This window comes from Lutra lutra, chromosome 2, assembly GCF_902655055.1.
Source record: "Lutra lutra chromosome 2, mLutLut1.2, whole genome shotgun sequence".
In the NCBI taxonomy this organism is placed as follows: domain Eukaryota; kingdom Metazoa; phylum Chordata; class Mammalia; order Carnivora; family Mustelidae; genus Lutra; species Lutra lutra.
This window is the reverse complement of record NC_062279.1, coordinates 152000172-152013827: the sequence shown is the minus strand read 5'-3', so window position 1 is coordinate 152013827 and position 13656 is coordinate 152000172. Positions and strand designations below refer to the sequence as shown.

Sequence of the window (13656 nt, the reverse complement as noted above, 5' to 3'; positions counted from 1 at the left end):
TGGTGTGAATATGGGAAAACTACCCAGAAACAAGCTGTTTACTGTAATAGATAGCTGGAAAGGTTCAGAAATAAGAAGCTCTAGTTCTCACTGACAGTAGATGTGCAGTAGAGAATCAGAGAGACTCAAAGACCCCTTCTTTGGCTTTTCTATGGCAGCTAGAAATTAGGTCTCTAACTCCCAGGCAGAAGAATGGAAGACATATATCCAGTGATCATTTCCTGAACCCAAAGAAAAGACCTAAATACAGACTTGGTGACAGTACTACCTTGTTGGCTTATAGCAATGCTTACTAGTTTATAAACCCCAGGTACATACATAGAGTTTCCAATCACCATTTTTGTGTCTTATCTTTAAAAATGAACAGACAGGAAAGGATCATAAGATATTTGATGAACACCTCCAGCAGGAGTAGAAGAACAAAACCAAACAAAAAGAAAAGAGGAACTCAGAAGTATAAACAATACAAGGAAATGGAAAAATAATCTTCAGAAACTACAATAAAGTGTTCAAGGACAAGCATACCAGAGAAAAGTTCTGTGAAAAGTTCTGTGAATTTTTTTCAAAGAGGGTCTTAGAAGTTCTTCAGAGAAAAGTTTTGAAATGCAAAACAACAAAAGGGCTGAACAATAATAAATGAGAAAATGTCTTCAAAAGCAAAACAAAAGATAAAATAATGAGAAACAGAAAAGCCGAGGAGTATAGGAAGTTTACAGGAACAGCAATTCCTGAAAGAGAAATACTAAAAATAGAAGGGAAGAAACTATCAAAAATACCAAAAATGTCCAAGTACTGAAAGAAACGAACCTCCAAATTAAAAAGATCCAAAGACTGGGGTGCCTGGGTGGCTCAGTGGGTTAAGCTTCTGTCTTTGGCTCAGGTCATGATCTCAGGGTTCTGGGATCCAGTCCCACATCAGCGCTCTGCTAAGCAGGGAGCCTGCTTCCCTTCCATCCCCACTTGCCTCTCTGCCTACTTGTGAGTTCTCTCTCTGTCAAATAAATAAATATTTTAAAAGAAAATAAAAAGACCCAATGAGGGGTGCCTGGTGGCTCAGTGGGTTAAGCATCTGCCTTCGCTCAAGTCATGATGCTAGGGTCCTGGGATGGAGCCCCAGGTCCATGGGCTTCCCGCTCAGCATGGAGCTGCTTCTCACTTGTCCTCTGCCCCTCCCAGCCTTTGTGCCTGCTCTTACTCTCAAATAAATAAATAAATAAATAAATAAATAAATCTTAAAAAAAAAAAAAAAGACCCAATGGATGTGCAGTGAAGGAAATAAAAAAATGGAAGGAAGGAAGAAAGAAACGAAGGCAGCCAGTCTACCTCCCCTGCACACTGAAAGATCCATATATCATTATTCTGAAATTTCAGAACCACAGACATGAAAATATCTTAAAAGCTTCCAGAAAGAAAGACAAAAAATTTAAAAACACAAAATAAGGCAATCAATCATACAAATGAACAGATTTAAGAATGGTAATACAATTACAGTAACCATGTAAGTAAGATAAAAGACAATGAGGTCACATTTTCAATATTCTCACTCAATTACCAATATGTAGCTCCACCTCAGCCTATCATCTTACATAGTACAATAAACATATTTTTATAGATATGAGATATAAAATGTATGTCCCACCTGAAGGAATACTGTAAGAAAGGCCCAATAAAACAAAAGTATAGAGCATTAAAAAAAGGCTATAGAGATCATGACAGGGATTCCAGAGGAAAAAGGAACTCCTAGTGTTATGGAAGTCTCACAGTGACAGTTATGAAAGGCTGCAAGAAGGATGCCTTCAATGGCAGGAAAATTAAGAAAATAAAATCAATCTAAGATTATTTGAGGTTTTCAGATATATTGAAAGAAGCTTCAGGGTTCTACTGATAAATTTTGGGATGAATTAGTGATAAGTACTTTGATAACAAAGCAATAAAACCAAAAGAGACAATTATTAATTCCAGGAGAAAGATATAAAGGGGAAAAAGTTACATTATGATCAAAACATATGAGGTTCATCTATGAATATTTGCACTGTCATCCCAATACACCTCCTAATTTAAACCAAAATGGTCCATAATCATTTTGAGAGGACGGAGCAGGGTAAGTGTAGGGGGACGGGTAAGCCAAAGTACAGAGTCAACAAATAATACCTAAATTGTAGGAGATTTATAAACCTAAGCATATTATTTACAAATAATTATAGGAAGCATACATTAAAAAAAAAAGTTGAAAGTAGCCACCTCTAAGGAATGGGAATCTGTAGCAAATAGAGAAAAGACGACAACTTCTATTTTTCGTTATATAAGCCTTATGGCACTACTTGACTTTTTAACCTAGGTACCTATATTTTTTAAACCAATTTTTAAAAAAATTAACCAGGTCTGAGGACTGATAAAGATTTGATTTATTGCAAGTAGTTTAAGTTTATATGTAGAAAAAGAAAAGAGTAGAAAAATTATATACCAAATTATCAAACATGGTTATTTTAGTTTGTGGAAATAACTGATGATTGAAAAAAAATTTTTTTCCGGTTTTCGCAGATTTTCTTTAACGAACATGTGTTACTTTTTTGTAATAAGAAAACGAACATTTAAAAAAGATAAAGTCCTATACTCTGGATGGAAAACCTTTGTTAGAGAGTCTCAGATGCCCTTCAAATACTATAAGCAATTAAAATCCATAAGCCTAATTATCTCAAGTACTCACTTTTATCATGACAAATTCTATATAAAATATATTTCTTGTTTTGTTTCCAATTTAAAAGTAAAGTTATAAGCCCATAATAAAGTCCCAATGAAGATTTGTGGTAAAAACATGCTTTTAGTAAATGCGTATATGATCTGAATAAATACCTGTAATTTTTAGAAAAATGCATTGTGGTTTCCCATGGGTTTTAGTTTAAAAAAAAAACAAAACAAACAAAACTGCAGCTTGTTGTAACTCAAATTGTTTAAATAAACAAAACTGCCTGGAAGAAATAACAACTCAACTATGTTTTCAAATTTAATAATACTGTTGCTAATTATATAAAAATAATATTGTTGCTAATTACCTACTGTTGCAACTACCGGAGAAGAAATATAAATAAAACTTAAAACTCTTTTCAGGATGCCATACTTCAAGTAAGTTTTCCAAAACAAGAACTTTTACAAACACATTTTCACAATTTCCTTCTCAATCTGCAGGCATTCTCACTGACTACAAAGATAAAATCTCGAAAATTGTACTTTCCATAAGATGAATTAAATCCTGAGTAGCTGGAGGATAAAATATTAAGATTATCAGACATAGGACAATAGTGATCATCTTAAAGTCAAAATAATTTAACAAAATGTACACAGTTTCTATATAAATGATTTCAAAGTTGTTAATGACTTTTTTCTTATTTATCAAAGATCTGTGGTCTACAGGAAAAATAAAAAGCACAGGGGAAAGAATATGTAAATTTGACTCCTTTTTAGAATAAAAGGAAAGATTTTCTTTAAAGACAGAAAGCACATACAGTAATCCCTCATCTTTTTTTGAAGATATTCTATTATACATGATTTTCATTTATACTTTCTAGCACTTATGAAAATTCTGACTACAGGAAACACAAGTGGGCTGACAAAAAACAAAATTAGTTCTGAGAGATGCATTCCTCTCTCTGCCAGAGAATCAGTGAGGTCAGTGTATGAGAAACTTAAGAGAATAGACATAACTGCTCAGGCATATATACTACTGGTATGAGTTTTATTTTGTACTTTGCTGTATTTTAATAAATATCATTAAAGCTTTTACAATTTTTCATAGATATCTTTGATCTTGTTCCCCTATTCCAGAGTTTCTCCAAGTGTGCTATTTATACAACCTGGAGTGCACAGTCTCTTGGAGTAGGGTCCTGAAACCTGCCTAATAAATACGCTCTTAGAGTTTCAGAATCTCTGCCCAGCTTGAAAGTTAAGTTCTAAAATGTAAATTCTCACACCACAGACTTTTAGAGATATATACAAGTTACTCTGTGACTTTGTACTTCAAATTTACATTAAGGCCAGCTGAAGAAAATCAGAGGGAAATGAACAATAGAAGAAAAGAGGCAAGAATTTATTTGATACTACGGCAACCACTTATTGCCTAACACAGAAGTAATTCCTTATTTTCTTAGAAGTTATCTTCCTTAAAATAGCAGAGATTCTACTTCAGGAGTCTTGGAAAACAAAAGTTTAGCAGTCAAGTAATAAAAAATGATGCTAAACACACAAAAATACATAGTAAACAAAAAGTTTTAAAGGCATCCACTTTAAAACATGTATTGGCATAAGATCATATTCAATCCATTTACCTGAATTCCTTTAGATTGTTCAGGGAACACTGGTAAAGTCATTGTGATTTCCTAAAACAGATCTTTCTAAGAACTCTTACATCACGGTATTTCTACAGTTTTCAATTTTTTTTTTAGTTGAAATTAAATTTTTTTGTTTACTCTTATACTTTTGGGGGGTATGCAATTTTTGGTAAAAATGCTTAAACAGTAAGACCTTTTTGCAATTTGCTGAGGGCAGGGAAGGAAGAGAGTTTAACAATAATCACTGTCTTGTTCTTTTGCTTAAAGCACAATGAATTGACCCACACATACATAAAAAGATCACAGATCATTCAACATAGGTATTCAAATACAAAACTGCAATATCACAAAGCATGATTTACTTTAACCATTAAAAGAATACATATTTGTTCTTCCTTTGAAAGGAAAAATATTTGCCAAGAATGAAGACAGTCATCAGAAAACAGGATGTTAATGGCAAGAAACCACTGCAAAATAAATAAAACTGATCAGTATGATTAATACTAAGGAAAGCACAGGCTGGTGTGTTAGTGTTCCTGATCTGAAGCAAAAGACAGCACGTGTTCCTTAAGGCTGGCTGAGCAGTTACATCCCATCAGCAGCCCTCAAGCTATGCCAGGACTTGTCTGCTTTCAGTTCTTCCAAAGTGACAAGCTCTTCCATGATCCCTGGCCCCTCTGTCTAGTTGACACTTTCCCCCAATATTTTTTCATCTTTGTGCTGGCTGTTCAAGCTTCAGGTCTTAGCTTACTTTACTCCACAGATAAATTAAGTACTCCCCTCCCCTTACATATTACCTCCCCAAGCTCCTTATCATCTCACTCCACAGCACTTCTAACACTCTGTGGTTAGAGGTATGGATTTTACATATATAGATATTATATAAGTATATTACATGTATATATGTATATTATACATATGATGAGGTCCCTCTTTCCCTAGCAGGCTATAAATCCCACGAGAACAGAGACTATGTATGTTTTACACAATTACAGCCAAGGTCTTGGACCCTGCCTGGTATAAAAGTGGACACACTTAGTGGAAGAAGTGCATCCAGAACTCCCATCTTTGTCTGCTGTCTCTTCACACCTGTAGGGCCACAAAGACCCTTCCTACCTGCTATGTTAAACCACAAAACCTTAACATCAAACAATGGAGGTTCCCTACTGACCTGTAAAAATCACTTGAGGGTGGGAAAATGGAAACAAGCTGTAGACAAGTATTTGGGGCTGCAGAGGGGATGGGAGGACCCTTTGTTAGTTCTATCAGTCAATTCTCAGGCCACTAACTTGCCAGACTTCCTTGGGATTCCAGAGAGCTGCTTCATTGTTTTCCTTTCCGCTGACACTAAATCTTACCTTGATTAGTTTTCTCCAATGTAAATTTATAGTTTCTGCCTTTCATCTCCGTGGAAGCCAGCCTCCATGTCGGCCTCCATGACTGATACTTGCCTTCCAGTATTCACATCTCTGGAGTAGCAGAAACCTCCCCAGTTGAGCAGGGATGGCCTATGTAGCTATTAGGATGTCATGGAAATCATGGTATGAGACTTCTGAAGCTAGGTCATAGAAGACATTGGGGCATTCACTTTGAGCTTTATCTTTGCTCTGGGGGATCCAGCAAATATACTGTGAGGATACTCCAGAAGTCCCATGAAAGGGTCCACATGGTGAGCAACTGAGTTCTCCTGCCAATGGCCTGGACTTGCCAGCCACATGAGTGAGCCACCCTGGAAAAGGAACCCCCAGCCCTATTCAAAGCTCCACATGACTGTTACCTCATAAGATTCTCAGCCAGAACCAAGCAATTAACTTAACTCCCAAATTCTAACCTACAGAAATTATGTGAGATAATAAATGTTTATTGTTGTTTTAAGCTGCTAAACTTAGGGGTAACTTGTTATACAAATTATACATAACACATAACAATATAATCTCTCATCACTTAAGTTCCTGTGGAAAATATTCTATGTGAAAATTTTCTAGAAACTTTTATCATTAATAGAAAGGGAAAGAAGAAATTAATTAAAAAAAATTTACCCTACAACTCCCTTTTCCCTTTCCCTTAGGTCCCATAAGGAAGACAAAGCAAATGGCAGACTTTCTGAAAATATTTAAAAAGGATGAAATAAGATTCATTCCTTTTTTTCTTTCTGAAAAAAAAAAAAAAAAGAAAGAAAAGACTTTTCTTGCATTAAACAGAAGAAAGAATGAAAGATGAGACAGAAGAGGGGACAGAGGCTAAAGTGCTGTCCTGAAGATGAGGAATGGAGAAAAGCAGAAAGTTCAGAGACTGGCTGCTTCTGTTTTGTCACAACCTTGCTTTAAGCAGAGTTTACTGAGGTCCCTCTCAAAGAAAATGGGCAATGATCAGAATATGAGGAGGAAGATATACGATATGATATCCTAGAAGGCAGTGAAGTCTGTACTAATAAGAAAAGAAAAATATGTAGCAGCACTTGGGTATCAGGATCACTTTAAATAAGTTTATGATGGCAGTATGCAGAAGTCTTATTTCTATTTCTATATAGAGAAGATTCCTCAATTTAAAAATTTTTTTTCCTCTTTTAATTCCCTCCCATAATAAATGTGGAACATAAGATACTCGAATTAGAAACAGAGATTTGGGGGCACCTCAGTGGCTCAGTGAGTTAAAGCCTCTGACTTTAGGTAGGGTCATGGTGCCAGGGTCCTGGGATTGAGCCCCTGCTTGGACTCTCTGCTCAGGAGGGAGCCTGCTTCCCTTCCTCTCTCTCTGGCCTGGGATCTGCCTACTTGTGATCTCTGTCTATCAAATAAATAAATAAAATTAAAAAAAAAAAAAAAAGAAAAAGAAAAAAAAGAAACCGAGATTTGTTACCATAATTCCAAAAGGTGGTACTGACCACATTTTCTCCCTTCCCATGGCCAAAGATAATTTTCCTAACAAAAGAGTTCTGAATACATTTGAGATTTTTTTTTTAAATTATTAAATTCCTCTTTAGCCTTAGGCTGCTTCCATTTTCTTTTCAAAGTCTTCTTTCTAGGTTTCTCTCCAGTTTTATTATAACACAGACTTTAAAAAAAAAAAAAAAAAAAGAAAACCTGAGATAATTCTCCAGCAGAGAATGTTTTCTCTTAACATCTTCAAAAGACCTTTTTAAAGATGACTAGGAGAAACAACAATGAGAAATGTTTCATTATTCACTGGTAACAGTTAATGATGACTTTATCTTGTAGAAGAATTTCTAAGAGTTTTCTTTCTAGATAGGCCAAAGAAATAAATAGATAAACTTCTTCGTAATCCGAAACTGCTGGATTCTATTATTAAACAGAGGATCTAAGTCAAATGCCACCAGAACTGTCAGAGCAACAGTGAAAAAGACCCCAATATACAGATACTAAAAAAATTGGATTGGGTTTTGATTAGAAGCCCCCCAGGCCCCCCCAAAAACCCAAAGTATAATAGTCTTTATTAGTTTGGGAGAATTACCATTGTCATACACTGTTAACAATCACTAACCTCTTGAGCATTTCAAGCTCCTTAAAAATAAAGGAATTACAAAAGACAGGAAATGGCTTTATAAACAAAATCCAGAAACACAACAAAATGTTTAGATATCTGATCGGTATTACCAACACAGCCTCAAGACACCACCTTGCTTTGGGGCGCCTGGGTGGCTCAGTGGGTAAAGCCTCTATCTTCCGCTTGGGTCAAGATCCCAGGATTTGAGATTGAGACCCGCATCCGTGCTCTCTGCTCAGCAGGGAGCCTGCTTCCTCCCCTCAATCTCTCTCCCTCTGCCTACCTCTCTACTTGTAATCTCTGTCAAATAAATAAAATCTTAAAAAAAAGAAAGAAGAAGAAGATACCACCTTGCTGCCAACACTTAAGTTCTATAGTTTCAGGCTAAATCTTTCAAGGGAATTCTTACTTGGCTTTATAGAACTAAAAATGTGGAAAAAATTACCAAGTAGCCTATAGTTTTGATTCACTGAGAGATGCTGAGCCAGAACCAACCAGTTAGGCTGCTCCTGAGTTCCTGATCCACAGAACTGTGTGAGGTAATAAATGTTTGTTGTTATTTTAAGCTGCTAAATTTTGGGATAATTTGTTATGCAGCAATCTCTTATCATCCAAGTAAGTGCACAGTTTGCCAGATTTTCACCATGAATATACAAGGCAACGGGATATATTGTACAAAGAAATATAAAATAATTAGTAACATGTAATATACAAATGAAAACAAGTATGTTAATGAAATATTGTCAGATACAGTTAACAGTAAGACTAATACTGTAAGATCGGTGGAGCTGATTCTTTTTCCTAATCTGCCTCAAGTTTTATGAAACCCTCAGAGAAGCTACTACAAAAGATCCCCCTTTAAAACCCTATGATGGTAGAAGAAAAATGGGGAAAAGAAGTTAACTCAGAGCAATTATAGGTTGGAATCACTGCAAATTGTAAATTCAAGTACTATAAGGATTTTTAAAAAATTTCTATATTTGATAGAGTTCTAGAAAAGTGACTATATTATACACTTAGATCCTCCCAACAAACTGCAAAATATCTCTAAATAGTGGCTTTTTCTTAGACAACAAGTCAAGAGACATGGGCTTCCATTTCTCTCTGCATAAATCAGCATAAATCTAAATAAGCTACAAAGAAAAAGTAGGACATTTCACAAAGGTTTTAATTAACAGACATAACAGAATCTTATAGATGACATAGGTGCTACGTAGTGCTAATTTTCATATAAACAAAGATGAGATAAACACAATTCAGTGCCTGATATAAGAAATAAAAAAAGTCACCTACCCTTAAGAGGATCATGTTCTGCTCTCATAATATCAATAAGGGAATTCTCCAAAGAGTGCATGTTCAAACTGTCATACATTCTACTTCGATCCTAGAAGAGAAAAAAAAAAGACTCAATATGATTATACAGCTTTTTAAAAAACTGGTGATAAATATACCATCTAAACCTCCCTACATAAAATAGGACATCTGATTAATATAATATTATTAATCACTTACATTCCAAGATAATACCAGTAACTAAGGATCCCATGAGTTATACTATTTCTTGTATTGGAGAATATTCCATTTACTATATTCATCTCAAAAAAATACACATCAAGAGTAATCTTATTTCACTGGAAGCATTAATAAAATAATTTCTATTGTTACCTCAAATTATAAAGATTTCCGAAATGTTATACACAAAGCATTTTTAGTTGTTATTTAACTTCTAAACTTTTCTCATATATCTAGGAAGAACCAGCACTTAAAAAATAAATAGTTCGGGGGAAAGGAATTAATCCCATAATGGCACCATACTTTAAATATCTATCAAACAGTGTACATTACTTGACTAGTCAGAATTTCACAATAATACATAAACATCCCATACAGTTAATATCAAAAGCATGAACTATCAGAACAAAGACTAACACCTCGAATACTTATATCCAAATCTTGCTCCCTGAAGTCCTCACATATTGGTCTCTGCATTTCTGAATCCTCTTTTCCTCTACACCCTGCAAAGAAGGCAGGGATGGAGGGAAGAGAATGGAAAGTAGTCTCATCTCAACAAGTTTCCCTCAAGTTCCAGAACAAAGTCTTTTTGTAGATGGAGGTCTTGTTTGCTATATGTTAAATCTGTCAACCTACTTACCAGAAGGAATTTGATTATTTAATGCCTATGAATTTATGCTGTTTTTCTGCCCAACACATCCTCAATGTACTTGAACAAATATACATGGGGAACTACCACAGCAAGCTTAAATCAATGTCAGTGATGACTCCCACCCACTTAAATGTGTGTAGGTGTTTGTACAAGTGTATGTACATGGAAGAGAGGAAGGGCAGGCCATTTCTAACTCTCAAAAAATGATTGATACTTAAAAAGAAAGTGGAAGAGTAAGAAAAATAGGGGGAGGAAAAGGTCTCTACAGAAATGATAATTAGGTACTTCTTAGCCCCAGTCTGTGAACTTCAAGAACGACCATGAAATCTCTGAGATTATAGACAATATTCTATATGTGTGTGTACACATTTTTTTTTTTTTCCTGACGAAAAGGGCTTCATCAGTTTTCCATAGGAGTCCATAATCCACAGACAATTCAGAGCCAGTCTTTTAGGAAGCTAAAGAAAAACATAAAAAGCTTTTCCTGAAAATATGTTGATTTATTTGCCCCATCAAGCAGAGTAAATGAATCAGGACTGTGAGCTTTTAAAGCCAGGGGGCCAGAATCAGTCTTGTAGACTAAACAAATTGTTGTTGGAATTTAGAAGTGTGCAAATACTAAAATGGTAGACTGCTAGACCAGTTGCTCTTACTCCAGCTTTATCACCATACAGCTGTATTGGTACTCCTTACTTTACTTTATTTTTACATCACTAACAATGACTTTGCTTGGTGGGGGAGACACAGAGAATCACTGAACTAGAATAGTGGTTCTCTCACTTGAACATGCTTCAGAATCATCTGGAAGGGTTGCCAAACACAAAGATTGCTGTAACCCAGATTTCTGGGACTCTGCTCAGAGTCTGAAATTCAGCAGGTTGAGAGTGGCCCCTGAAAATCTGTATTTACAATAGGTTCCCAGGTGATACTTAAGACATCTAGTCCAGTGATCATACTTTAAGAAGTGCAGAGCCTCTTGATCTTGAGTAAGCTACTAAACCTTTATAGGCTCTGTTCTATCTTCTAGAAAAGAAAAAAACATTGTTTCAGACTAGACAATGCCTAAATTCCACCTTAAAAATAACAGAAAAGCAAAAGACTCAAAGTACTATGTAATAAATGAAATAAAACTCGAAGAGAAGACAGCATGGCCCTTGGGCAAAAATGACATACAATTTTAGTGATTCAAATATTTCCATCTTCTGTGGTTCCACTATATTATGTTCGTAACTAATTTGTTGATTTTCCTGCCTTACCAACTAAACTAAGTTAATTAGAAGTAGGGACCTTCTAATTATGGAATATAGCTAGCTCTTAAATGTTTATTGAATGAGTAGTACTTTATCTCTACTATAAAAACTTTGCAAATTGAAGTTGAGCTCTGTGAGGGCAAAGACAGTTTAGGACCATAATGTCTTCTTAGAATTCTCCATGGAATAGGTACTTAGATGTTAACTGACACAACTAAGTCAAGATATATTAAAACATATTTAAAATATGATTAAAAAACATAAGCTATCATGATAAAAATTATATATATAATTAACTAAAAAAACCCTCAGGTACTACAGGTTCTAAGATATATCAGAAATACTTTATATTCTATTTACCTTAAATTCTTGCAAAGAAACATGTATGGTTCAGGGATATCTTCTCAGGCTGCTTTTTTTTTTTTAATGGAATCAGACTATACCCCATCACAGTGGACCTATGAACTTAATTAATGGTAAGTATTACCATTATATTTAACATAATGTAACATAACAAATGATGTTATGATGTTTCTCATGCCTTTTTTTTTCCTGTTCACACACTAATTCCATCCAAGTAGTGTGATCTTGCTTTAGAGCAAAATTTAAAGTAAAATTAATGAAGTAACTCCATATAGATGGTCAATGGGCAATATTTAAGTTAAGAAGGGAAATATATAAGCAAGCTATTCAATAAATATTGGTGACCACTAGGTAATCAAGAGACAGTGGTTATTCAAAAAATCTGCATGTATTTATAGCTTTAGCTTTTTTTTTTTTAGATTTTTTTTTTTATTTATTTTATTTTATTTATTTGACAGAGAGAAATCACAAGTAAGCAGAGAGGCAGGCAGAGAGAGAGGAGGAAGCAGGCTCCCCGCCGAGCAGAAAGCCCAATGTGGGGCTCGAACCCAGGACCTGGGATCATGACCTGAGCCGAAGGCAGCGGCCTAACCCACTGAGCCACCCAGGCGCCCCTAGCTTTAGCTTTAATGTCTACATCCAACTCATAAAAAGTGTGATGCCCACTTCCTAAGGCCCCTTATTTTCCTTTGCATTTCAAGTCTCTCATCATGAATCGCACTCCTGCTTTAGCAAAGAAAATAAATTTAAGCTATTATAAAACTATAAGCTTACTTATACTTGGGGAGCATCAGTTACATCCCACATAATTTTTAAAGCACTGAATACAAAATAGCCTTAAGCAGGCAAATAGCGCATGACAACTCAAAATCACTTTCTAGATTTAATGAAACCTATAGGCTCATTTTCAAAAGGTATAGATAATTCCACTGAATAAAGTATGGGGATTAGAACATAACTTCTGGAAAAAAAAAAAAGCAAATCTGATTACAAAACAAATAAGGCTATTAGAAAAATTTGTCTTCACACAAAATGCCACTGGTTTAAAAACTAAATGTAAATCCTATAACTATTTTAAGGTAAACATAAGCACACCAAAACTGATTAGCACACATATGGAAAATCATTGCAATGTAACTTATATTTATTACTACATGACTATTTGAAAACAGCCAAGATGTTTCACAAAAGTAAGAATCTCTGTGAGGAAGTTTACCCCAATCTATTTAAAATATGAAAATTATCTGGCAAAGAATCAACTTAAATGGGTTTTCACAAACTGAGATTACAGAATCCCACAGCAGTGAGCAGGCAAAATTGAAAAAAACATTTTCAGAAAACTACAATCTATTATATTTTATTACTTTCATAAACCCAGACATTTGCCATAAAGACTTAGAGAAGCAACAATACAGTCCTAGAAAGACTGAAAAATGCAGAAAGAACAAAGTAATCCTAAATAAGGAACTTAAAAAAAGATTAGACATGCTAAAAAATAAAGAGGTCAAGAATATTAAAATTAGTACAACAAAAAGAACTTGAGCTTAATTAAAAGGGGACTTTTCAATGGGATGTTATATTTTTACTTTGATTTATTCAAAACCCTGTTTCATTTCAAAAGGAGTGATCAAGCAGAACATTTTCCTCTTGAAAATGAAGTATCCACCTAAAGAAAAGGGAGATGGATTATAGGAAAACCCTATACTGTCATATTTAAAGATATATCAGATGCTTTAACAAATATCCTTCTAAGTAGAAAGATCAGCTTTTGTTGCAGTTTTGTGTTGAGTTTTCCAATTTTTGCTTTAAAATAACAAAGTTGTAAAAACTCACTGTATTGTCCTCAATCTTCAGTAAATACTGATTTTACATTCTTGATGACACACTGCTACTGCACTCTACTGAATTAGCAGCAGATGATGTGCTACTGTCTTACTGCACAATGTCTTCGGTCTCCTACTCTCTCTTACCAGTCTCTGGTTGTTCCACACAGACACCCCTTCTTCATTCGAATGGACTTGCACCTTCTCAAAGGCAAAGAACAGAATTT

At 34.8% G+C, this 13656-nt stretch overlaps 1 protein-coding gene across 8 annotated transcripts in view; it reads right to left on the bottom strand.

The window, feature by feature from the left end:
* CPEB2 (cytoplasmic polyadenylation element binding protein 2) overlaps positions 1 to 13656 on the bottom strand; it is a 77901-nt gene that overhangs the window by 54358 nt on the left and 9887 nt on the right. For all 8 annotated transcript variants that reach the window (XM_047718906.1, XM_047718908.1, XM_047718904.1 and 5 more), the window contains one exon: positions 9123 to 9213. In XM_047718906.1, coding sequence (XP_047574862.1) covers positions 9123 to 9213 — 91 coding nt within the window. The remainder of the gene's footprint in view (positions 1 to 9122; positions 9214 to 13656) is intronic.